The following is a 23,371-nucleotide window of genomic DNA, read 5'->3' as shown; positions in this document are numbered from 1 at the left end:
ATTAAAAAGACACATTTTTGCGGGTGTCAAGGCTCGGTGACTGAAAAATTAACAAGGAATTTATAAACAAAGAATCAGAACACATGTCGTGTAAAATGATGCAGTTTACATATTTGTAAAAGGGAGGTACCCTTGTAGTCGCAAATATTACCAACCGATACTTCCTGAATAAAATAGAGAAACCACATTGACAGACAGAATTTGGCGAGTTTCAGTAGCCACTTAAACATGACAATTTCCTGTAAGACCCGATGACACCGCCAACCAATCAGAACATGTTTGAGTGACCACCGTCAAATTGCAACCCTTCTAGCATTCAGCTAGAGAGCTCATCCTACTTTGAACTTTGTTTGGTAATTTAAAGAAAAAAAATAACACAATTGACTTTAGTTTATATTAGAAATGTTTTCTCTGTTTTCCCTGGAACTTCTGATTGGTTGAAACGCTGCTCCTGTAACTTCTGATTGGTCAAATAGTTCATTTGTCTTAGAGAACTTTTTATGTTCATGTACCCAGTGCGAATTTGCGTTAGACCGAAGTATTTTTACATTATATTTTTAATGTTATTGCAAGGTCATACTCGTATGGTCATCGGAGGGCGCGTGGCGCAATGGATAACGCGTCTGCCTACGGAGCAGAAGATTCCAGGTTCGAGTCCTGGCGCGCTCGATTGCTTTTGAATGTCCTCATATTTTATTGACCTGCTGGGCAAGCACAGCATTTTTAAAATCAATTTTTACATGGTTAGAAAGATCTAAAGCATATTGATATACAAAGAGCAGTCAATCGGCTTTTGAACTCATCATACTTCTGTTCAAATTTGTGACATTTATTTCATTTTACAAAACACAAAAACGCAACAGAACTTTAAAACTTCGAGCAGAATACTATCCTGAAATCTTTTGATCAAGAGGTAGATGTGTTATCCACAGCGTCGCGCGACGCGCACTACTAAACATCAAACTAATGCACCAGGAGTCGAACCCAGAAATCTCTGCTCCAGATGCTGATACGTTATCCATTGCGCCACGTGCACGTTTGAAAGATGGTCTTTCAAAGGATGAGTGAACTAGGAAATCTAGAAGATATCAATCAATGGAATATCAATGTACTTCTGCCACGAACCGAAGACGGATCGCTCACGTGTCTCAATCCAATGGTATCACTGCGCAAGAAACTTTCATCGCACGCTGTGCTATTGAAGCGCCTGGCGGGCGCCAGGTGGGGAGCGAGGGCTCAAACATTGCGCACAGCAGCCTTACCTTTGCCCACTTTTCAGCAGAGTGCTGACCAGTTTGATGTTGCAGTCAGGGCCTCTGAGAGAAATTTTCACTAGGGGTACGAAGAGTCATTCCGGGCCCCCTTCTCACTCCGGGCCACCTTTGTCTTGAGCAAAAAGTGTGATGTTTGCTTAGGCGTATTGCACACCACACAACATTTTACTGCAGAATTGGACATCTGTGCGCAATAATAGTATCAGGCTGCAATAAAACTATTATTTTGTGTTGTGCATATCATGTGATCTGTCCCTCGCCAATTTGTGTATCCTGCATGGAATTCGTGTGTCAGTTGTTGATGGTGCTGTTGAGAGGTGTCGCTTGTAGCCTACATCTTTAATGTAAAATTTTTAAATTCATTTTTTTATTTCTCTTAGATGTAGCTTATAATTATTTCTAAAGAGGACACTATATGTGGTGTCGAAAACGTTCACCACATGCCCAGCACTAGCAGAGAAGAACGAGAGAATTAAGTTACTTTTTTTTACTTCGGTCCTGCTCCGAAAGTATTCGGCTCCTGCTCTAACTCCGAAATTCATTTTGAAGTGAAATAAGGGTGAAACTACCTTTGGCAAATATTTTTTTTTTTAAAAACACAAAAAACACCGGGCTTTTTGCCCGGGTTTTTCTCAAACCAGCTTTTGCTACACTATGCCACCCATCTCCCCCGATAGGAGAATAACTAACTTTTATGATTTAATTTAGGGTGATTTTAACAGAACGATTTTGCACGTAAAGCATTAAATTACCACTTTGGGCCCCTAATTTGCTTGCAAAGCACTCAATTACCTTTCTAGACCCTTTTGCTAGATTACGGGCCCCCCAGGATTAAAGAATAACAACTTTTATGCTTGAAATCAGTCGTTTAGGATGGTTTTAACCAAACATTTTTCAAAACAATTTCGGGCCCCCCAACAAACACAGGCTTGGGCCCTCCGTACCCCCCTCTCATAGGCCTTGGTTGCAGTGCTCACTGCCATAACATTGACTGGATGCCCTCATCCCACACCATTATTGCCCATTGGAAAACCCGCTGAGCTTCGTCGCAAAGAAGCCTATTTGCCTCTCGATTGAAGAGGATTGTAAACCACACCACGTCACTACTCTGAAAGAAGGTTTTCATCAAAAGTAACTTGGTCTTTTGTTGAGTTTAGTGTTCTGCTGTAACAAGGGCGCGTGGCGCAATGGATAACGCGTCTGCCTACGGAGCAGAAGATTCCAGGTTCGAGTCCTGGCGCGCTCGCTTTAATTTATGCTTTTTTAGCAAATATACAAGAAAATATGCGAAGGGATGGCGCAACGGATAACGCGTTGGCTTTCCAACTATGCAAACCTGGTTCGATTCCCGGCTTCAGCTGGTTGTTGAAAACACCGCTCACCTCCACCTAGGGTGTAATAAATGGGGTGGGCATAATTGCTGCAGGAAAGGCGGCCGAGAGAAAGGAACTGACCACTCTACTCTCTTTAGTACCGAAGGCTTAGTGCAATGAGAACCTAATCTTCTCATACCTAACACTTGAATCAAGTATGGGACCACCTTTACCTTTTCACAAGAAATTTTGAAAGTACAAAACTGAAAAATTTAAAAAGTTTGAAATTTGTTATAACTATGGATAACGTTGAATTGTTAATGATATGTTAGAACAATAGATGGTTAGAACAATAAAGTAACTTGGTCTTTTGTAGAGTTTAGTGTTTTATTCTAACAAGGGCGCGTGGCGCAATGGATAACGCGTCTGCCTACGGAGCAGCAGATTCCAGGTTCGAGTCCTGGCGCGCTCGATTGATTTTGAACGTACTCATATTTTATTGACCTGCTCGGCAAGCACAGCATTTTAAAATCAATTTTACATGGTTAGAAAGATCTAAAACTTATTGATACACAAAGAGCAGTCAGTCGGCTTTTAATCAGTCAATCGAACCAAAAAGTAACTTGGTCTTTTTTTGAGTTTAGTGTTTTGTTGTACCAAGGGCGCGTGGCGCAATGGATAACGCGTCTGCCAACGGAGCAGAAGATTCCAGGTTCGAGTCCTGGCGCTCTCGGTCAATTTTATGCGTTTTTAGCAAACCCACAAGAAATTTTGAAAGTATACAAATCTGAAATTTTTAAAGTTTGAAATTTTTCTTTGAATATTAAAATTTTTTATGTCTTAACTTTACCAAAAGTTACCACTTAAAAAATAATTCTGTAGTTTATTTGGTCTTGTCGCGCGATACATCACCCAGCTGTGTATCTACTAAAACAAAGATTGCAAGTTCGACAATCATAGCTATTGAAACTCGAAGCCTGCCATCCGTTTAGCTAAGCCACATATGAAAAACTATAATCTTGAGAAACACAACTTCACACATCTTCAAACGAAACAAATGTTTGAAATGAAGTTATTAACTTTTTCCACAAAATACCATTTAATTTTACTTTCTTTATCGACACGACGAAATAGACAAAGTATGTATAAGAGCAGGCCTACCAGCTACAATAAACGATATACCAGTACGCCAGTCAATGGAAAAAGTTTATAAAACCTTAACAGTAATAATGATGTAACAGCATTTATATAGCGCCACATCCACAGTGCAAACTATGCTTCTAGGCCGGAACATGACGATGGTGATAAAATATTAACGAATCCTCAGACGTACTGTTCAAAAAAATAAAATGTTTTCAAGCGAGTTCTAAATTTATTTAAATTTTCAGCTTCCTTCACACAAATAGGTAAATTACAAAGACACATGATTGCGGCTGTCATGGCTCGGTAACTGAAACATTAACAAGGAATTTGTAAACAAACAAACAGAAGACATGTCATGTAAAATAATGCAGTTTACATATTTGTAAAAGGGAGGTTCCCTTGTAGTCGCAAATATTACCAACCGATACTTCTTGAATAAAATAGAGAAACCACATTAACAGACAGAGTTTGGCGAGTTTCAGTAGCCACTTAAACATGACAATTCCCTGTAAGACCCGATGACACCGCCAACCAATCAGAACATGTTTGAGTGACCACCGTCAAATTGTAACCCTTCTAGCATTCAGCCAGAGAGCTCATCCTACTTGGAACTTTGTTTGGTAATTTAAAGAAAAAAAAATGACTTAATTGACTTTATATTGGAAATGTTTCCTCTGTTTTCCCTGGAACTTCTGATTGGTTGAAACGCTGCTCCTGTAACTTCTGATTGGTCAAATAGTTCATTTGTCTTAGAGAACTTTTTATGTTCATGCATCCACCGCGAATTTGCGTTGGACCAAAGTATTTTTACATTATATTTTTAATGTCATTGCAACGTATTATAGTCATCGGAGGGCGCGTGGCGCAATGGATAACGTGTCTGCCTACGGAGCAGAAGATTCCAGGTTCGAGTCCTGGCGCGCTCGATTGCTTTTGAATGTTCTCATATTTTATTAACCTGCTCGGCAAGCACAGCATTTTAAAATCAATTTTTACATGGCTAGAAAGATCTAAAGCTTATCGGTAAAAGAGCAGTCAACCGGCTTTTGAACTCATCATACTTCTGTTCAAATTTGTGACATTTGTTTCATTTTACAAAATAGAAAAACGCGACAGAAATTTGAAACTACGAGCAGAGCAGAAATCTTTTGATTAAAAGTTGTCCATTCTTTTGATCAACATGTCACCCATTACGTCGCGATGCGCATTAACTAAACATCAAACTAACGCACCAGGACTCCAACCCGGAAATGTTTGCTCAGGAGGCAGATACGTTATCCATTACGCCATGTGCAAGTTTGAAAGATGGTCTTTCAAAGGATGAGTGAACTAGGAAATCTAGATGACATCAATCAATGGAACATCAATGTGTTTCTGCTACGAATTGAAGACGGATCGCTCACATATCTCATCCGATAGCTCAGTTGGTTAGCGCGTGACTTCTGGAACGAAGAAGCTTCAAGATCTCAATCACTTGGTATCACTGCGCAAGAAACTTTCATCGCACGCTGTGCTATTGAAGCGCCTGGGGAGCTCCAGGTGGGGAGCAAGGGCTGACACATTGCGCAGAGCAGCCTTACCACTTGTCTACTTTTCAGCAGAGTGCTGACCAGTTTGTTGCAGTGATGTTGCAGTGCTCACTGCCATAACATTGACTGGATGCCCTCGTCCCACGCCATTGCCCAACGGAAAACCCACTGAGCTTTGTCACGAAGAAGCCTATTTGAAACTCGATTGAAGAGAATTGCAGTGCTCACTGCCATAACATTGACTGGATGCTCGGCCGGATTAAGGGTACTGTAGGCCTAAGGCTGTTTACTAGAGAAGGAAGGGCCTAATTTTGCAAACCAAGCTACAAAAAGTAATAAGAATACATGCATGAAAAATTCAAATTATTTATTGCAAAATAACATAGAGATAACATTTAATGTTTTGCTATAACAAGGGCGCGTGGCGCAATGGATAACGCGTCTGCCTACGGAGCAGAAGATTCCAGGTTCGATTCCTGGTGCGCTCGCTTCAATTTATGCGTTTTTAGCAAATGTACAAAAAAATTTGAAAGTTTAAAAACTGAAAAGTTTGAAATTTGTTATAAGGGCGCGTGGCGCAATGGAAATAGCGCCACATCCACAGTGCAAACTATGCTTCTGGGCGCTGCACAATGCACATGACGATGGTGATAAAATATTACGGAATTCTCAGTCGTAATGTTCAAAAAAATGAAAAAAAAAATAGCGAGTTTTGAATTCATTTAAGTTTTCGGTTTCCTTTTCACAAATAGGTAAATTACAAAGACATATGATTGCGGCTGTCATGGCTCGGTAACTGAAACATTAACAAGGAATTTGTAAACAAACAAACAGAAGACATGTCATGTAAAATAATGCAGTTTACATATTTGTAAAAGGGAGGTACCCTTGTAGTCGCAAATATTACCAACCGATACTTCTTGAATAAAATAGAGAAACCACATTAACAGACAGAGTTTGGCGAGTTTCAGTAGCCACTTAAACATGACAATTCCCTGTAAGACCCGATGACACCGCCAACCAATCAGAACATGTTTGAGTGACCACCGTCAAATTGTAACCCTTCTAGCATTCAGCCAGAGAGCTCATCCTACTTGGAACTTTGTTTGGTAATTTAAAGAAAAAAAATGACTTAATTGACTTTATATTGGAAATGTTTCCTCTGTTTTCCCTGGAACTTCTGATTGGTTGAAACGCTGCTCCTGTAACTTCTGATTGGTCAAATAGTTCATTTGTCTTACAAAACTTTTTATGTTCATGCACCCACCGCGAATTTGCGTTGGACCAAAGTATTTTTACATTATATTTTTAATGTTATTGCAAGGTCATACTCATATGGTCATCGGAGGGTGCGTGGCGCAATGGATAACGCGTCTGCCTACGGAGCAGAAGATTCCAGGTTCGAGTCCTGGCGCGCTCGATTGCTTTTGAATGTTCTCCTATTTTATTGACCTGCTGGGCAAGCACAGCATTTTAAAATCAATTTTTACGTGGTTAGAAAGATCTAAAGCATATTGATATACAAAGAGCAGTCAATCGGCTTTTGAACTCATCATAATTCGGTTCAAATTTGTGACATTTGTTTCATTTTACAAAACACAAAAACGAGATAGAACTTTAAAACTTCGAGCAGAATTCTATCCTGAAATCGTTTGATCAAGAGGTGTTATCCACAGCGTCGCGCGACGCGCACTAACTAAACATCAAACTAATGCACCAGGACTCGAATCCCGAAATTTCTGCTCCAGATGCAGATACGTTATCCATTGCGCCACGTGCACGTTTGAAACATGGTCTTTCAAAGGATGAGTAAACTAGGAAATCTAGAAGACATCAATAAACAGGGCTTCTGAGAGAAATTTTCACTAGGGGTACGAAGATTCATGCCTGGCCCCCTTCTCACTCTGGACCCCCTTTGTTTTGGGCAAAACGCGTGATGTTAGCTTAGGTGTATTGTACAAAATGTACACCATACAACGTTTTACTGCAGAATTGGACATCTGTGCAAAATAATAGTATCAGGCTGCAATAAAACTATTATTTAGTGTTTTGTGTTGTGCATATCATGTGATCTGTCCCTCGCCAATTTGTGTATCCTGCATTGAATTCGTTGTCAGTTGTTGATGGTGCTGTTGAGAGGTGTTGCTTGTAGGTTACAGCTTAAATGTAAAATTTTCAAATTCATTTATTTATTTCTCATAGATGTAGTCTATAATTATTCCTGATGAGGACACTATGTGGTGTCGAAAACGTTGGATTTAGTAGTTTTTTTTGTGTGTTTATTAAAAAATGTTAAATCTGTCAAAGTTACTAAGTGTTATTGGCTATGTAAGCTATCTAGTACCTTACAAGCCAAGCTCTCTACCAAGGCTCAAATATAACATCTTTTTAAAACATAATCAAGTTAGCCTAATCATCTGACCAATAACCTTCATTAACTTTTGCATTTACCACATGCCTAGCAGAGGTGAACCACAGAAGACACTTTTTTTGACTCCGGCTCCGCTCCTGCTCCGAAAGTATTCTCCGGCTCCTGCTCTAACTCCGAAATTCATTTTGAAGTGAAATCAGCGTGAAACCACCTTTTTCAAATGGTTTTTAAAAGACACAAAAAAACCTAAAAACACCGGGGCCTTTTCACAAACCTGCTTTTGCTACACTATGCTCCCCCATCTCCCCCGGACAGGAGAATAACTAACTTTCATGATTTAATTGAGAGTGCTTTTAGCAGAATATTTTTGCACGTAAAGCATTAGATTACCACTTTGGGCCCCTAATTTGCTCGCAATGCACTCAATTACCTTTCCGGGCCCCCAGGACTAAATAATAACAACTTTTATGCTTGAATTTAGTCCTTTAAGATGGTTTTAACCAAACATTTTTGCGCGTAAACTATAATATCAAAATTTTGGGCCCCCTAACAAACATAGGCCTGGGCTCTCAAGGGTACGCCTTACCCTCCGTACCCCTCTCTCATAGGCCTTGTCAATCAATGGAATATCAATGTACTTCTGCCACGAACCGAAGACGGCCGCTCACGTATCCCAATCCCTTGGTATCACTGCGCAAGAAACTTTCATCGCACGCTGTGCTATTGAAGCGCCTGGGGAGTAGGGAGCGAGGGCTCAAACATTGCGCAGAGAAGCCTTACCCCTTGCCTAGTTTTCAGCAGAGTGCTGACCAGTTTGATGTTGCAGTGCTCACAGGCCACAGCCATAACATTGATTGGATGCCCTCGTCCCACACCTTGCACATCGAAAAACCCGCTGAGCTTCGTCGCGAAGAAGCCTGTTTGCCACTCGATTGAAGAGAATTGTAAACCACGCAACGTCGCTACTCTGAGAGATGGTTTTCATCAAAAGTAGCTTGGTATTTTCTTGAGTTTAATGTTTTGTTGTACCAAGGGCGCGTAGCGCAATGGATAACGCGTCTGCCTACGGAGCAGAAGATTCCAGGTTCGAGTCCTGGCGCGCTCGGTCAATTTTATGCGTTTTTAGCAAATCCACAAGAAATTTTGAAAGTATAAAAATCTGAAATTTTTGAAAAGTTTGAAATTTTTCTTTGAATATTACAATTTTTTATGTCTTAACTTAACCAAAAGTTTGCACTTAAAAAATAATTCTGTAGTTTATTTGGTCTTGTCGCGCGATACATCACCCTATATATCTACTAAAACGAAGATTCCAAGTTCGACAATCATAGCTATTGAAACTCGAAGCCTGTCATTCATTTAGATGAGCCACATATGAAAAACTATAATCTTGAAAAACATAACTTCACACATTTTCAAACGAAACAAATGTTTGAAATGAAGTTATTAACTTTTCCACAAAATACCATTTAATTTTACTTCTCTTTATCGGCTCGACGAAACAGACAAAATATTGTTAAGTAGAAGAGCAGGCCTACCAACAGGCTACAACAAACGATATACCAGCACGCCAGTCAACGGACAAAGTTTATAAAACCTTAACAATAACAACACAGGTCAACAAAAAATTTTTTTTTGAAAAGGCAAGACATGTAAGAGCCATTTTAGGGTATTTCGAGGCCCCTGATTCCGAAAATGCATTGGTTTTTTTCGAATTGGCTCTAGTTTTTGAGATACAGCAAAAAAACATTTTTTTCGCAATTTTGAGCCCCTATAGATTTAAGATTCCCTATAGATTAATGATTTAATTATAAAGATATGGGGAAGGCCTTCGTCCTGCAGTGGAACAACAATGGCTGACAATGATGATGATGAATGATAGATTTAACGTCGTGTCGTTTATTACATATAGACAAAACTGAAAGTAATCCCAGGCACATTTCTGAGTTGTATAAACGCTATTTGGAACCAATCACGTTGATTACAACCCAAACAAACAGCTATTTAACGTTTACTGGCCTAGTAACAATCAAAATACGACGTGAAGCAAGCCTGAGGATACAAGATGTATCATTTGTAGCATGTATAACTTGTGTTTTGCGTTAATATATTTGTTGACTTCAACAGTATCAGACTTACTAACTAAGCAACTAAGTACAAACAAAATGCATACATTGTTTTGCTTAACAAACTAAACAAATAAGTAAAACAAAGCTATCGATGAGCAAACGCAACTCTCTCAATTATAGTAAGCCTACTGAGCAACACCCATCAAGGTACGAAGGCCATTTATTACAGAACACAAAGTTATGTTCTTCAGTAAAGTAGCTGCTTAAAATTTTATCCTTGTTAGGGAAGAACGTAATCTTGGGCTCTGAGTCAAGAATGCCACGTTGATCGAGATGAGGACAACATGTCATCGAAATGACTACTACTGCCTCAGTGCTTCAACCTTCTCCACCAGGCGACAATACTAGTGATAAAAAATATATATATTTGATTTTTTGATTATTAGAAATGCTTTATCTGTTTTCCCTGAAACTTCTGATTGGTCAAATGGTTCATTTGTCTTACAAAACTTTTTACGATTATGTGCCCACCGCGAATTTGTATAGGACTAAAGTATTTTTAGATTACATCATATTCTTAATGCTATTGCAAGGTCACATGGTCATCTGAGGGCGCGTGGCGCAATGGATAACGCGTCTGCCTACGGAGCAGAAGATTCCAGGTTCGAGTCCTGGCGAGCTCGATTGCATTTGAACATTCTCATATTTTATTGACCTGCTCGACAAGAATGGAATCTTGAAATCAATTTTTACATGGTTAAAAAGATCTAAAGCTTATTTATACACAAAGAGCAGTCAATCGTCACCTCAGTAAGTTCGACAGGTGAAGCTCGCGCTATCATTTGAGCATTGGTAGAATAAAAATATGCACAACAGTTACTGAAACAAATAAATAGATAGTGACGTGCTTCCCAAAGGCAGTCATTAAACATGGGAAATGAGAAGCTCTCGGTTTCAGCTGGCGTGCCGGGAGAACAAAAGAAGGTGTCTGGTTACTTCAATGGCCTTTCAATAAGATCCGAATAGCTTTGAGCGTGTTTTTTTAGGTTAATCGCATAAATTATATCGCATTAATATAGGAGCATAGTTTGACTGTGGATGTGGCGCTATATAAATATTGTTATCATTATTATTATTATTATTAATTGTGGTTGCTGTGCACATTTTTGTTCTACCGACGCTCATGTAACTAACTGAGGTGACCATTGGCTGCTCTTCGTGTATCAACTAGCCTACTTCTAGCTTCTACAATCTACACCACATACGCAAAGCTTGATTGTTTTCATGTGCGTTTGAAAACGTTTCGTTTCTATTCTGTTCAACTCGTTAGCAGACAAATCAAGCAACAGCAATAATCGCAATACAAAGCAAACACCGCAAAAGTTTTGTATCACGATCAATAACATGTTGTGAACTTGTGAGACGGACTTTTCTGCTTGTGCTGGAATAATATGGAACGAAACGTAAATAAAAACAATCGAGCGCGCCAGGACTCGAACCTGGAATCTTCTGCTCCGTAGGCAGACGCGTTATCCATTGCGCCACGCACCCGCGTGTTGCTTTGTTTACATATTTAATTTGCATCAACATCACTCATTTTTTGAACTACTGCATTAGCACGATTTTATTGATTTTGTCCACAAGTATAAAATATTTTTCTTTCAAAACTGCGCATTCTCATCACCACTGACAAAATTGACTGATAATTCACAAGTAAACCCGCACATTTTACATTCCTTCCATGCTATGTTAGTTACAAATTTACAACATGTAGTAAAATTTACAGGCGCTGGTCATTGTCGAGGTGTGCGCTTGCGCAACGCCTTTCAAGGACAGCTCTTTATTCAGCAGCACCTAGTGGATGGATTAAGCTTCAACAGAATCATTTTGATGCCCATAGGGGGGGATATGTCAGAATTTTATTTTTACGGTACTATATGTAAAAGCTAAGTACCCTCTTCACCTGATGTAAATGTCACAAAACGTCTAAGAGTCTAAACGATGTTATAAGAGCAACCTTTGCCAAATTGAAAAAATATCAGCTTCAAACAAATACTCTCGCAATGAAATGTGGTGATTAATTTTTTCTTTTAAATAAAAAACACTTTCTTTTCATGACAATCTTCGGTTTATCTCTTTCTGCAGTCACCTGTCTATACCATACGAATACATGTTGCAGCAAAAATAGCCAGTAGTCATACTATACAACTGACAAAATTTAGGATGTTATCTAATTACGAGTTGTGTCGTACTTGTAAGTTAATTACGGATAAATAGGCAAGTTTTGTTTTTGCAAATAACGAGCAATTTCGAGCACTTATAGCTTGGGCCACATTAAACTGCAGGTCAATATTACCGTGAAAACAAAACAATTCAGCTTGGCTTCAACAACAACATGCAAGCCATTAGTTGATTCTAAATCTCAAAATGAGAGGTACTACAGTACTGAAAAGTTTGTCTTCGTTGTCTAATTACACTCTTTAGGAAAATATTATGAATTTATATATATGAATATCGAATAACATTGCTACTTAGTACTAGCCAGTAGCCATGCAAGTAAATTTAAAACACTGGATACAAGGACATAAGCTACACGTATTTGTTGCGAGATCAAATCAATTCACGGTCCTTCCAGTACCAAACCACTACCCAGAGCAGAATTACCTGGGAAGGAATGTGTCAAGCTTAATCGGTTACGAACTGGAGTGGGCTGTTTAAATAGCAACATGTTCCAACAGGCTCTCGCCGAAGCACCATCTTGTGCGTGTGGCTCAGATTTTCCAACTGCACACCACATCATCTATCTATGTCCGAAATACCGTTCGGAGGATCGATATACAGTAAGTTAGATATTACACGGTTTTCCGTCCTTTGTTTCCTGTATTGCGAAGATTGGGTGGAAGAGATATATGTGGACCTTGTAACACTCGAAAAGCACACAATCCACTGGCTGCTGTGCCTAGACCAAACAACGTAGCCTAAGGCGGCTTCAAACGCCAAAAGAAGCAACACGTGTGGACTCTGTGGAGATGCCAGAAACTGACAAGAAAACCGTACGGTGAACGGCAATCGTCAAGCCTCAAAGCAAGGACAGGCTTGTGTTTTCAGTGGTTAGTAAATGCATTGATACAAAACAAGAAACGCTTCTACACAAATGAAACATGGTTCAAGGAATGTGTAAGGACAGCGCAGGTTTCAGCATTCCTGTCAGCTTACCTGTATAACTTCAACAGGGTATCCCGACGGCTGTCTCCATAGTAGCGAATTTGCGTGGGCTTGTCGCATCCCATCTTTCTCGCCTCCTCTTCTTCTTTCTCTCTGAAAAGGGCCACGTTTTAAAGTTAGTGTTAATTTTTTACAGTTTTCTACAGAACTCGCAAACACTAGAAACTTAGCGTAGAAGAACGTTTAAACCTTCGAAAAATGTACTAACGTCACCCAACAAAAGTTCATTTTAATGAGGTGGAAAATACAACGATTGTAATTGCGTTTATTATATTACTAAAATTAACTCTGGAGTCGGGTCGGAGGAGACAATTACTAACATGCTTGCCCGTGGAAAAGAAAACCGGTTTCAATCCCTTCCAGTTTACTGAACCCAAATAATCAACTAGCTAGGCACAAACATAAACAGTCTATCATCTGAAGAAAATATACACCAACAAAAAACATCAAGACACAGGATCTTGCCTTTGCTTAATCGCTATCTGTAATTTACTCGATGCCCACTCCAACAAGTTGTTTTCGTTCATATTCGGCTCAGGTTGCACATTCAATATCCAACCTTCATCAATGGCCTTCTTGGATGTTAAGTTGAAACTAATTGTTGGAGCCATGCCATAACGGTGCTGGTTTCTTTCTTTTTCAGCTGAAAATTTTTTGACGTTTTGGAAGGGTTGTAGCTTGTCACGTTGAGAACATAAAAACGTAACCTTAAGTAAATTGATGCAATGATATAATAAATTATAGTAATGTGAAAAGATAAACGCAAGATTAGCATGCCTTATTTTGTCGACCAAGCAGTTGTTACAATTGTCATAAAACTCGGTCAAAAGTAATGACCTACTAAACACATTTCAACAAAACACAATGCCTTTAAGACTGCTTTGGTGAAGCCATCAAATAACATAAATGTGTGCAAATGCGAAACTAGTTGATCATCGTAAAACACATTTTTTATCTAGTACACAAGGTTCTTTTGCCCAAAAACAAAAAAATCGACTGCGGTACACCTTTTCATTGATTTAAAAAAAGTTTAAATCTGCGGTCGCGGAAATGATGCTCAGGCTACATACAAAGCTACCCGACTTCGTTGGAGAATTAGAACTGCACTGTCTCTAAACTGAGAATGAACTTTCTGCACTTGTTACCTTCATCGAGGCTTCCGGCTGATTTAAGATTCCAGTTGGTTGGTTTTATCAATCCCAAATCTTCAATAACAACATAAGTTTACTATTCAGAAAGCTTTCTCATAGTATCAGGGCCGGATTTATCAATAGGCTAGGCAGGCTGAAGCCTAGGGCCTCAACGTCCAGGGGCCTCGAAATTCGGTTTCGAAATTTGTAATTCTTTTAAAAACTTGACAAGTTCAAACCCTACCTAAAGTGTATATATATATCAAGCTTTTCAGAGTAGAAAATTCTATACACAACTGGTTTCAACCGCGTTGTAAACAGTCATTATTACGTCGTTTGCATCACAATAAAGACAATAATTACGCGCATTCTGCTGGAAGCTTCTATGTTAAAGTACCGTAGTCTTCTCTGCAAAAAACAGTAGCCTATCCGTAGTTGACATCAGGGCTGCCACTCCTTGTGGTTTTCCACTAGGGATCTAGTGGTTTTTGAAATAATCTAGTGGTTTTCTTGGAGAATCTAGTTGTTTTTTTTTTAATTTCGAGAGTAGAAGCATCAACTTTTCTTCTGTAGTTAACAAAGAAGATTTAGATGATTTGCAAGAAGAATAGGGAGCTTTGCCTCAAGCGTGCAATGCTCTCCATGATAGTGATAACCTTAGCCCACCAGAGTTTTGGCTAGAACTGAAAATGGACAACCAAGATTTAAAACTTTTAAAGGAAGCGTATCCGGAAGATGTTGACCCAAAACTTACTGATGAACTTCTACATTTTCATTTGTACCTACGTGAGACAAACACAAAACCAACGGCTTACCGCTACAGAAGAGCAATCTATTTCCTTCTCATGGAGAACTTTATGAAACTATGTGCAAAGAAAAAATTAACACAGCCTTTCATAATGTGGAAGACTGTTTCTAAGCGTAATGGTCACTAACTGCTCAGGAGAGAGATCTTTCTCAAGGCTCAAAAATAAACTGAGATCGACAATGTCAATGTCCCAAGAAAGGTTGTCCGCACTGAGCGTTCTGTGCATTGAGAGTGACAAACTTACACAGATAAATTTTGATTAACTTTTGCATGATTTTGCTTTGACGAAAGCTAGAAAAAAATTTGGTAGCCTAGTCTCACTCTGTTTGATGGCTGTAACTAATTCTTATGTCCTCGTAAAAAAAACTTTACAATTATTGTAACGGTTGTTTGATCAAAGAAATTAAAAGCAAAACTGCCTTAACTAAGTTTTTATTCTTTTAATTAAAAATTTGCACCCATGAATGTGGAAAATGAAAAGAACGAAGAGTTTAATGCACTCATATTTTTAACATTAAGCAATGACATGTGATGTTGTGTAGAGAAATTCTGAGCTCAAAAATATGGAGGGGCCTCACAAATGGAGTAGCCTAGGGCCTCTCATGGTCTAAATCCGGCCCTGCATAGTATACTCTTTTTATATGTTTGAAGCCCATAAAGTTTCAGTATAACATCAAAATTGATAAATAGATGGTGTCTTTTGAGTACCGTATATATCGCTCTGTAGGCTACGATGCAGTGGCGTAGCCAAGGGGGGGGGTTTTGGGGGTTACAACCCCCCCTTTGGCACGCGTATGACGTCACGATATTGAGAATGATGCTTTCAGTCTAAAAAAAAATTGCCTAATTTTAAACAAAATTGCATTAAAAGAGCGAGTTTTGCCAATACCAAACATTCAAACATCTCAGCCAGGAATTAGCAACAAGAAAACACAGAGACTTAGCTTTTTTTCCGAAAAATGCCGAAGAAAACATGATCTTATCCTTTTGCTATGCTACCGGACAGCACCATTTTACAGGAATATTCGTACCCACATTTTTGTTGAAAATGCTCTCAGAATGCACCAAATTCAAAGTAATTTTTCAAAATTTTCTGGGGGAGGCCCCCCAGACCCCCCGCCGTTGGGTGGCCAAAACCCCCCCTTTCAAAATTCCTGGCTACGCTACTGCTACGATGTACTTTCAACTTTTTTGCAAAACTCTAAAAATTAATTCAGCTGGAAAACATTTGATATTCCACTTTAAAAAGGAAAAGATTTTCGTAAATAATACAAAGTTTATAACCATTTCTGACAGTAATATTGCGTACTACTTGCAAGCCAAGTTGCACCAAAATATTCTAAATCTAAAATCCTGATAATGAGGGTCCATTTTTTTAGTTAAATAAATAACTAAATGTAAACTACAAAAAAGTGATTAATCTTTAAAATTTTAAAGTCAACTGAGCTAAAAATGCACTATCAATAGCTAAAACTCGCTTCTTACTGTTACTCTACAGTAGTTGCAACGTTCATCTGAGGAATGCGAAAGTAAAAGTAGAAACAAACAAGCTGTTTAAAAAAACTTAGACGTTTCTGCTTTTACTTTCGCATTCAATAGATGAATTTTGCAACTACTGTTAAAAACGATAATATTCCTGATGATCACCCAAACTTTTCAGTATTCAGGCTCCTTACAGTCCATTCTTTTTGACATGCTCTCATTCACGTTCAAGCTTCCTCGACTCATGTCATGCGGCTTTCCCTTAATCTTGTTTGACTGGTTGTTTTCCGTCTTATCTTTTTTCAATACAGGAACATAAAGCGTAGGCTTGTTCCTTCTAGATCTCCGAGGCAAAGTGTTCTCCTCTGCAGGCAAAAATATATATTTGCGTCAGTCTAGACTCCAGATTCTAGAAAAGCTCTGGCTTCAATTTAAATTTACCTGCGCAACACCAAAACGTGTAATCAATTGTATATTTTCAACTGCGCTTAGATGCCTTCCTTGGCTACAACTAGGTTAATAATAAAGCTTGTATGCATATTCTGGACCTTGATTGGACTAAATGGCTTTGCAGGTAGAAGTTTCAATATTGGTCCGCAATTGCTGTAATCTACTCAGTTGCGCCTCTATACGCTGTATTGACACTGCGTCTGCTTTGTGTAGCGTTGAGGACTGAGGGGCAACGCATTCCGCGATGGATACAGCTCTATATAAAACATACATTATTACTATTATTGCATTATTATTTGAACACTCCTCGATCCACAGCAGATAAATTGAAAATCTTTACGTGCTGGTGGCTAAGTAGGCTTGGTCTGCATGTTTGCCACCATTGCTGTTAGGACAAAATATTTTTAGGATTACTTATGCTTTCTCATCAATTTTCCTTTTGTTAAATTATATTTTTTTTAAACTTGAGTTTATAATTTGCTTTGCCGAAACTAATACGGTATTTCCAGGACCGTTAAGAGGAAACTTTGGGTCCGGTGCCAATAAGATCCTTGGGCTTCAAATTAAGACAGATCTTAGAAAGTGCACTATATCTAAAGAATACGCGACGGTTTCTTCAAGTTACCAAGCCCCCTGGAAAGGTTACGGGTCCCTAATGTGCTCCCTGGACCCCCTGTCAACGTAACTGGGCATTTCTTCTACTTCTGCATCTGAGGACCAAAACACGTTACACCACTAGGAATGGTAATTCTCGGGTCGCAAGGCGCCTGAAAATCCAGTGTATTGTTTTCAATTCTTTTTTGCCAGAAAAAGATTAAAAACTGTGTTTTTTTGCAATTGACTATTCCCCGACCTGAGATTATTCTATTGTTTAAACTTTCATACGTTGCAAGGCTTTAACAATTGGAAACTAAAGCGTTCGATATTTTTCACCAAGTTCTTGTACGTTGCTTTGTGCAGACTAAAGTTAACCAGAAACAACGCTATGGCAAAAAACAAAATTATGTAGAATCCTATGCAAAATATAGATTTCTCAGTATCGTTTTCAATGGCATTGAAACAATTTAGTGTCGGCTATTTTTTGTTTAAAAGTTCTTTCAGCAACAGGTGCACGCATTGACAAGATTAATTGTTAAAAATATGCAGCACCAACCATCTCACTCTAAGTTTTTTTTTTTCGCTGAGACTTTTTGGTCGTTTGTCCGAAATGACTTGAAAACGTTCGGTCGTTTTTTATTTATTTCGGTCATTTTTTCTGATGAAAATATTTCCTTTCAAGTAACTGATACAAACCAAAATTGACTATATTTTTTCGGACATTTTGACCGAATTGACTATATATTTTTTCGAACATTTTGGCCGAATGAAACCGATTTCAATAAATCCATAAAAGATTGCAATAAATCCAACCGGTGAAAGCGCGAAAATGTAGATTATTCTCATTATTTTTTCTCCTAGTTATCTAGCTAAGCTTGATAGAAAATGCAAATGACAATCGGAGGAAATGTAATAAAAGCCGTAATACAGTAACATCGCAAAAAGACGTTACGAGTTTCACAAATTAACATTGCAACAGCAAAACTAAACATAATTGGATGTCGACATGAATCAAATTTGGTTAAATTTTGCATTAAATATGCATTTGTTGAATACTTTTATGAGTGGTTGCAAGGCTACGTTGATTGCTCTGAGGGGGTCGCGGTAAAAAAAAAGGTTGAAAACCCCTGGCTAGAGTTTTCAATTTGACAGTGTTCATGAGGATTTAGGTTTAGGAGTTGTACGAAAAATCACGTAGGCTACTGTAATTGTACGTTGAAAATTTTATGCAGATTTTGATGTTATATGATTTCAGCATATTTAATCTAAAAATAACTTAGTTTTTCAGGGTGTATGTTCAGTTCAGTTTGTTTTTATTTCTGACCATCACAACGAAAAAACAATATATGACAAACATAGCAGAGGTCTAGAAAAAGGTAGAAGCGACAAAACAATCTTTTAAATATTTGCTAACAAGAAATTTCTGTGCCTTGTGCAATTTTATACTTTTTCGGCTACCGTACTTTTGATAGCAATTGAGCTGGAAAGGCAAAGCACCTCACAACACCGTCACTCACATAAGAAAATATGAGTAGCCTACATAAAAAATGTGAATAGCCCCCCACCCCCCCCAAAAAAAAACGCTAAGTTTGATTTTGAACTGGCGATGTGTCACATGAAGCATGGCAGTTTAGCAATCAAGGTGGTAAGTAAAATCGATGCACGGTAACTGATCTTCTTTCCAACAAAATATTTTTTGGTCTCAACTACACCTTGTACACTGTACAGTGGGCTACTTATGTCCATTGTTTTTGTTATTTCTGTAACTTTGCTACGTATTGTTCTTGCAGGAAAAATAAGAAATAAATATAAACTAAATTTGTACCTGTAACTTCTAAACTACGAATTCTTGCCCTGGCTATTCTGTATATATCACACAGCTGCAGCAAAACTGTCGTAACAATCGGTTTAGGCACAGTCGTTTCAAGGTACCGGTACTGCATGGTTAAAATATTCAGATTTAACTAGAAATAGGTGTAGAAATAAATAAGCCCGTTTCAGACTGTCCTAATATTTTTTGCTATAAGCGTACAATGCACAGATGTCACAACTTGACAGCATACCTTATCCAAAACTACGCGATCAAAACAAACTAGGCTACAGCTTAATGTTTATTTAGACTAGGTTGACTATTCCTGGTTACCTTGCTGAAATAAACATCTGGAAATGTTGCCCGCAGATTTTTGTTCCAAACAAAAGTAAACTAAAACTAAAGCAAAGTATAAGAGAAATCTGACTTCTATACCTTCAAAAATTTGATTGTAATCTACTCCAATTATTTTTCCAGTTGCATCATCCATCTCAAAAAGCTCTCCCACAGTTGTAACATAAACATTTTCTTCTTCTTTTGTAGATCCTCTTCTGTCTTTATCCTTGGATCCTCTTCGCTCTTTTGACCCTCTGCGCTCTCTTACACATGATCCCAAACGATCTCTTTCTTTGGATCCTCTACGACTTACTCTACTGTTTAACATTTTGTGATCAAGTCTATTTACAACTTTTTAAGCTGTGTGGTGTTTTGTAGCTTACGTACAGGAGATGTGAAGTACGCTTGTAATTTTAACAATTATTACGTAGCTGTTGTTGTTACGTCACAACGTATATCTTTGATGCTGTTAAAATAGCTGTTAAAATATGCTGTTTAAACAGGCCAGAAATAAAAGCAGGCTGAATATCATACCTGGTGTAAAAGTAGAAGATGCATCTTTTGGTGTTGCTTTGCCTTTCTTTTTATGATCGTGAAGCAATTTAGCTTCCGTGTTATCCCCATCTCGTTTACTGGTACTTTTCATTCGTACTTCTTCAAGTAAATCAACAATGCTTTTCAACCCACCTCCGCCTGAACCTTTTTTATCAACAGTTCCTTCCATTGCTTTACCAGGAGAGCCACCGAAGGAAGAAGCAACATCAGGCTTTCCACTCGTTAGCGACATTCCGTACTTTAAGCCAGCCTGCAAAGACTGCCAAGTTCTTGGAACATAAACCACTTCAGAGGTAACGTCTTCCCAACTTTGGCAAACGAGTTCTTTAATTCCGGTCGGCAACAAAACAGCCGGGGTAGTGGCTTCTGTTGCCAAAGGATCACCTGTTTCGGGATGGTAAAAGGTTGTACGTTGTGCATACTCTCTGAATGATGAAATAAATTTTTGCAAGGTGTCAGCCAACTCCCGTAAAATATTGGGAGCTGCAAAAGTCGTCTCTTCAAACTGGTATCGTTGTGGATCTTCATTTTCATTATACATGGAAAGCCGAGACTGCCCGAAACCATCACTTCCAAAAGCCGTCATTTGACCAAAACCACCACTAATGTCAGGAAGTAGATTTCTGGCTTCTCTGAAGTCGCTGCCAAATTCTCCTCCCATAACCACATGGCCGCCAGGTGGCGCTACAGCTGCCGATTCTTTGACGTCAGGTTTTCCACCTTGGCCCTTGGCTCGTTTCAGTAAGTTCTTCGGATCCTGTTTACCCAGAAAGGCAGCTATGCGTGGGTTTAAATTGGCGTACTTGAAGTATCTGAAGAAAAATTAGCTTGTCAATAAGGATTAAAATATTCAATAAAGATTAAAATGTCAATAAAGTAATTATTGTAGGGAAAAGGTGTGTATTTTGAACCCCCTAAAGAAAAATAAGCACAGCTCAGCCAACTTCCGGTCAATGTGTATTATTTTTCACTCAGATACAGTCTAGGTACTTGCAAACCAGTGTAGAAAATATAAACCACGTACAATAAAAAAATGCAGAATAATTAAGCAATAAAAAATGTTCAAAAATGGTCCAAATTACACATATGGTGCGTATTTTGGATCATGGGGGTGTGTATTTTGGACCATTGGAGTATGTAATTTGAACCGAAGCTGCTTGAGGTCTTCGCAATGAAATTTCTGGATGACGGTTCAAGAATCCCTTCAGCCAATCTTTTCCAGTCAGACCCTTCTCACTGTCGAAGCGGGTATTGAATTGATATTATTGGCAGACGCAATGTTATACGCAAGCTTTCTTAAGTCTATGGCCCTTAAACCATAAAATCTTGACTCCATTTCCAAAACATGTTTGACCAGTTGATCTTCAATATTTTCGGGAAGATCAAGTTGTCGTCCAATGGTTTTTGACCCTTGTGTAGCATATTTATTGGTAGCCTATTATTTACATGTCTTAACAATGTAGTTTGGGAATTTTGAACTGATGGATTGCTGCATAGGTGAGATGACTGGTCCAAAGTACACACTGTCATCGTCATGCACTGTTAAAAATTACCAACTATGACCTCCATACTTGGTTATAAGTCTTGTAATTGATCACAACATCTCCTTATAGGTTAAAGATAATACCAACATCATATCAGTCTCAAACGCCATGCCAATAACATCTGAGCGCTAAGCAACCAACTCCCCAAAATAACATCAGCATACCCAAAACCATAAATTCCAATCTCCCATCCACGTTTCTAAACCAAATGAGCTGAGTTTTTCACATCCGGGCTATTATTATTTTTTCTTTCAAGCTGTTCAAAAATATTGACAAAACGATTTTTATTTTTTGAGTTAAGGGACTGGTCCAAATTACACACTGGTCCAAGTTAGGCCTACACCACTTTCCCCTAATATGTCTACAGTGCTAAGGAAATTTTCTGGTAAGCGTCAAGAACACTGATTCCATAAATGATTATGATAAAAAAAGGCTCAGTGGCTTAGTGGTTAAAACAATCCACCTCTAAATCGGTAGTAGATATATTTATTTATTTAATAGTTTGATACCATGTCAGGCGACACTTTTTAAAAGTGGCATTGAACCTAATTCCTAATTGGCACTCAAGAGAGAAATTGATTCAGGCGCGCAAGGCTGCGTTGACACTGCGACAATGTTTGCTTTGTAAAGCGCTGAGAACAACCCAGCCAGCAAATCAGTCACTTTTTACATCGATTTAACGTCTGCAGACGTTGACTCAATGTAAAAACGACCAATTTTGCTGATTGTGAATGCATATTTGCATTGGATTCAGCGGTAGGCTATAGAAGACACATCTAATAAGGCAGTAACCTGCAACGAAGGGCGTAGCACAACATTCGGTAGGGGGGGGGGGGGGGAGTCAGTATTATTGCACTTGTCAGTGAGTCCAGTAACGAGTTAGGGAAGGCAAAGCAGGGTCTGGGGAGCCTCTCCCAAAAATTTTGAAAAACATACCTCGAAATTGCGTATTCTGAGAGTACTTTCAGCTTAAATCAATTGTAAAACTCTGCCAAACGATGCTGTAAGACAAGTTGAAATGTTTATTTAAAATATTTCTGAGAGGAAGGCAATTGCCCCCTCTGACTGCGTCCCTGCCTGTAACGTACTAACTTGAAGTTGAACTTGAAAGAGCGTAAATACGTTGAATTTTAAATTTAAGAAAACATACGTAAAACGATACCACTGTGGTTTACCCGGCTTATTGCTTTTTTAAAATAATTGTGGTCATTTTAATCAAAATTAAAATAATGCTGCAAGGAAACAGGTGGATTCAGCAATACCGGTGCACCATGTTAAACCTGCTTAAGTGCTTACCTCAGAGCTTGTGGTAATTCTTCGGGTTCTTTCCTAACTCGTTTGTACTGGCGGACTGGATTCCGCTGTTGGTGGAAAAACAAGTTTTCATGGTTTTCGGGCTTTGACATTTCAAAATCCATCGTATGATTTAGTTTTTCACCACACGTACAAATGAAACTACTTGAAAAAAATCATCCTTGAAACAAACATGTGTGCAGTGTAAACGTCTATGAATGCTACCTGAGCTAAATATAAATAACGTTCAGGCAAGCAGGCGTTGAAGTTTCATTGATTGATTGAATCTTTATCCTCGGACTGGGAAAGTTTCTTGCAGAGCTTAATCCTGGCAGTTTCGCATACTTGTAGAGGCTTTGAATCACTGACGCAGGTCCGGTCACCGAGATTGACAGAGTGAAGTTTCCGATTGTTGCCGGGGAATTATTCCATTCATTAGATG

General features: G+C 38.7%; 2 protein-coding genes and 9 non-coding genes across 12 annotated transcripts in view; 8 read left to right on the top strand and 3 right to left on the bottom strand.

Moving 5' to 3' along the window:
• Window positions 1-23,081, bottom strand: part of LOC145782039 (uncharacterized) — a 40,202-nt gene extending 17,121 nt beyond the window's left edge. For both annotated transcript variants that reach the window (XR_014290813.1, XM_082593771.1), the window contains exons 1-4: window positions 22,933-23,081; window positions 20,072-20,904; window positions 13,390-13,567; window positions 12,916-13,017 (exon numbers count right to left, since the gene is read on the bottom strand). Coding sequence is in view for 1 of the 2 variants with exons in the window: in XM_082593771.1 (XP_082449897.1) it covers window positions 12,916-13,017; window positions 13,390-13,567; window positions 20,072-20,904; window positions 22,933-23,054 (1,235 nt within the window). In the remaining variant the exon portion in view is untranslated. The remainder of the gene's footprint in view (window positions 1-12,915; window positions 13,018-13,389; window positions 13,568-20,071; window positions 20,905-22,932) is intronic.
• On the top strand, window positions 597-669 carry Trnar-acg (transfer RNA arginine (anticodon ACG)). The gene has a single exon. It is a non-coding gene; the product is annotated as a tRNA-Arg (tRNA).
• Window positions 2,448-2,520, top strand: Trnar-acg (transfer RNA arginine (anticodon ACG)). Its single transcript has one exon. It is a non-coding gene; the product is annotated as a tRNA-Arg (tRNA).
• On the top strand, window positions 2,987-3,059 carry Trnar-acg (transfer RNA arginine (anticodon ACG)). The gene has a single exon. It is a non-coding gene; the product is annotated as a tRNA-Arg (tRNA).
• Window positions 4,584-4,656, top strand: Trnar-acg (transfer RNA arginine (anticodon ACG)). The gene has a single exon. It is a non-coding gene; the product is annotated as a tRNA-Arg (tRNA).
• Window positions 5,675-5,747, top strand: Trnar-acg (transfer RNA arginine (anticodon ACG)). Its single transcript has one exon. It is a non-coding gene; the product is annotated as a tRNA-Arg (tRNA).
• Window positions 6,607-6,679, top strand: Trnar-acg (transfer RNA arginine (anticodon ACG)). The gene has a single exon. It is a non-coding gene; the product is annotated as a tRNA-Arg (tRNA).
• On the top strand, window positions 8,663-8,735 carry Trnar-acg (transfer RNA arginine (anticodon ACG)). The gene has a single exon. It is a non-coding gene; the product is annotated as a tRNA-Arg (tRNA).
• Window positions 10,310-10,382, top strand: Trnar-acg (transfer RNA arginine (anticodon ACG)). Its single transcript has one exon. It is a non-coding gene; the product is annotated as a tRNA-Arg (tRNA).
• On the bottom strand, window positions 11,178-11,250 carry Trnar-acg (transfer RNA arginine (anticodon ACG)). Its single transcript has one exon. It is a non-coding gene; the product is annotated as a tRNA-Arg (tRNA).
• Window positions 14,020-19,865, bottom strand: LOC145782329 (uncharacterized). Its single transcript, XM_082594119.1, has 3 exons — window positions 19,637-19,865; window positions 16,539-16,709; window positions 14,020-14,129 (listed from the first exon to the last, which is right to left on the bottom strand). The coding sequence occupies exons 1-3, from the start codon at window positions 19,863-19,865 to the stop codon at window positions 14,020-14,022; spliced, it is 510 nt and encodes a 169-aa protein (XP_082450245.1).
• Window positions 23,082-23,371: the final 290 nt, after the last annotated feature.

This window comes from Aplidium turbinatum, chromosome 13 (assembly GCF_918807975.1).
Source record: "Aplidium turbinatum chromosome 13, kaAplTurb1.1, whole genome shotgun sequence".
Lineage (NCBI taxonomy): Eukaryota > Metazoa > Chordata > Ascidiacea > Aplousobranchia > Polyclinidae > Aplidium > Aplidium turbinatum.
Note: the sequence above shows the minus strand (reverse complement) of the source record. Positions and strands in the feature narration are given on the sequence as shown.

What these genes read in the sequence shown, in the direction of transcription:
- LOC145782329 (XM_082594119.1), bottom strand. Translation starts at nt 19,865, where the DNA reads ATGTTAAACAGTAGAGTAAGTCGTAGAGGATCCAAAGAAAGAGATCGT. An exon ending in TTACAATCAAATTTTTGAAG is followed by an intron (nt 16,710 to 19,636) that starts GTATAGAAGTCA and finishes TTTTGCCTGCAG; the next exon opens with AGGAGAACACTTTGCCTCGG. An exon ending in CATGTCAAAAAGAATGGACT is followed by an intron (nt 14,130 to 16,538) that starts GTAAGGAGCCTG and finishes TTGTTATTGAAG; the next exon opens with ATTTGGGATTGATAAAACCA.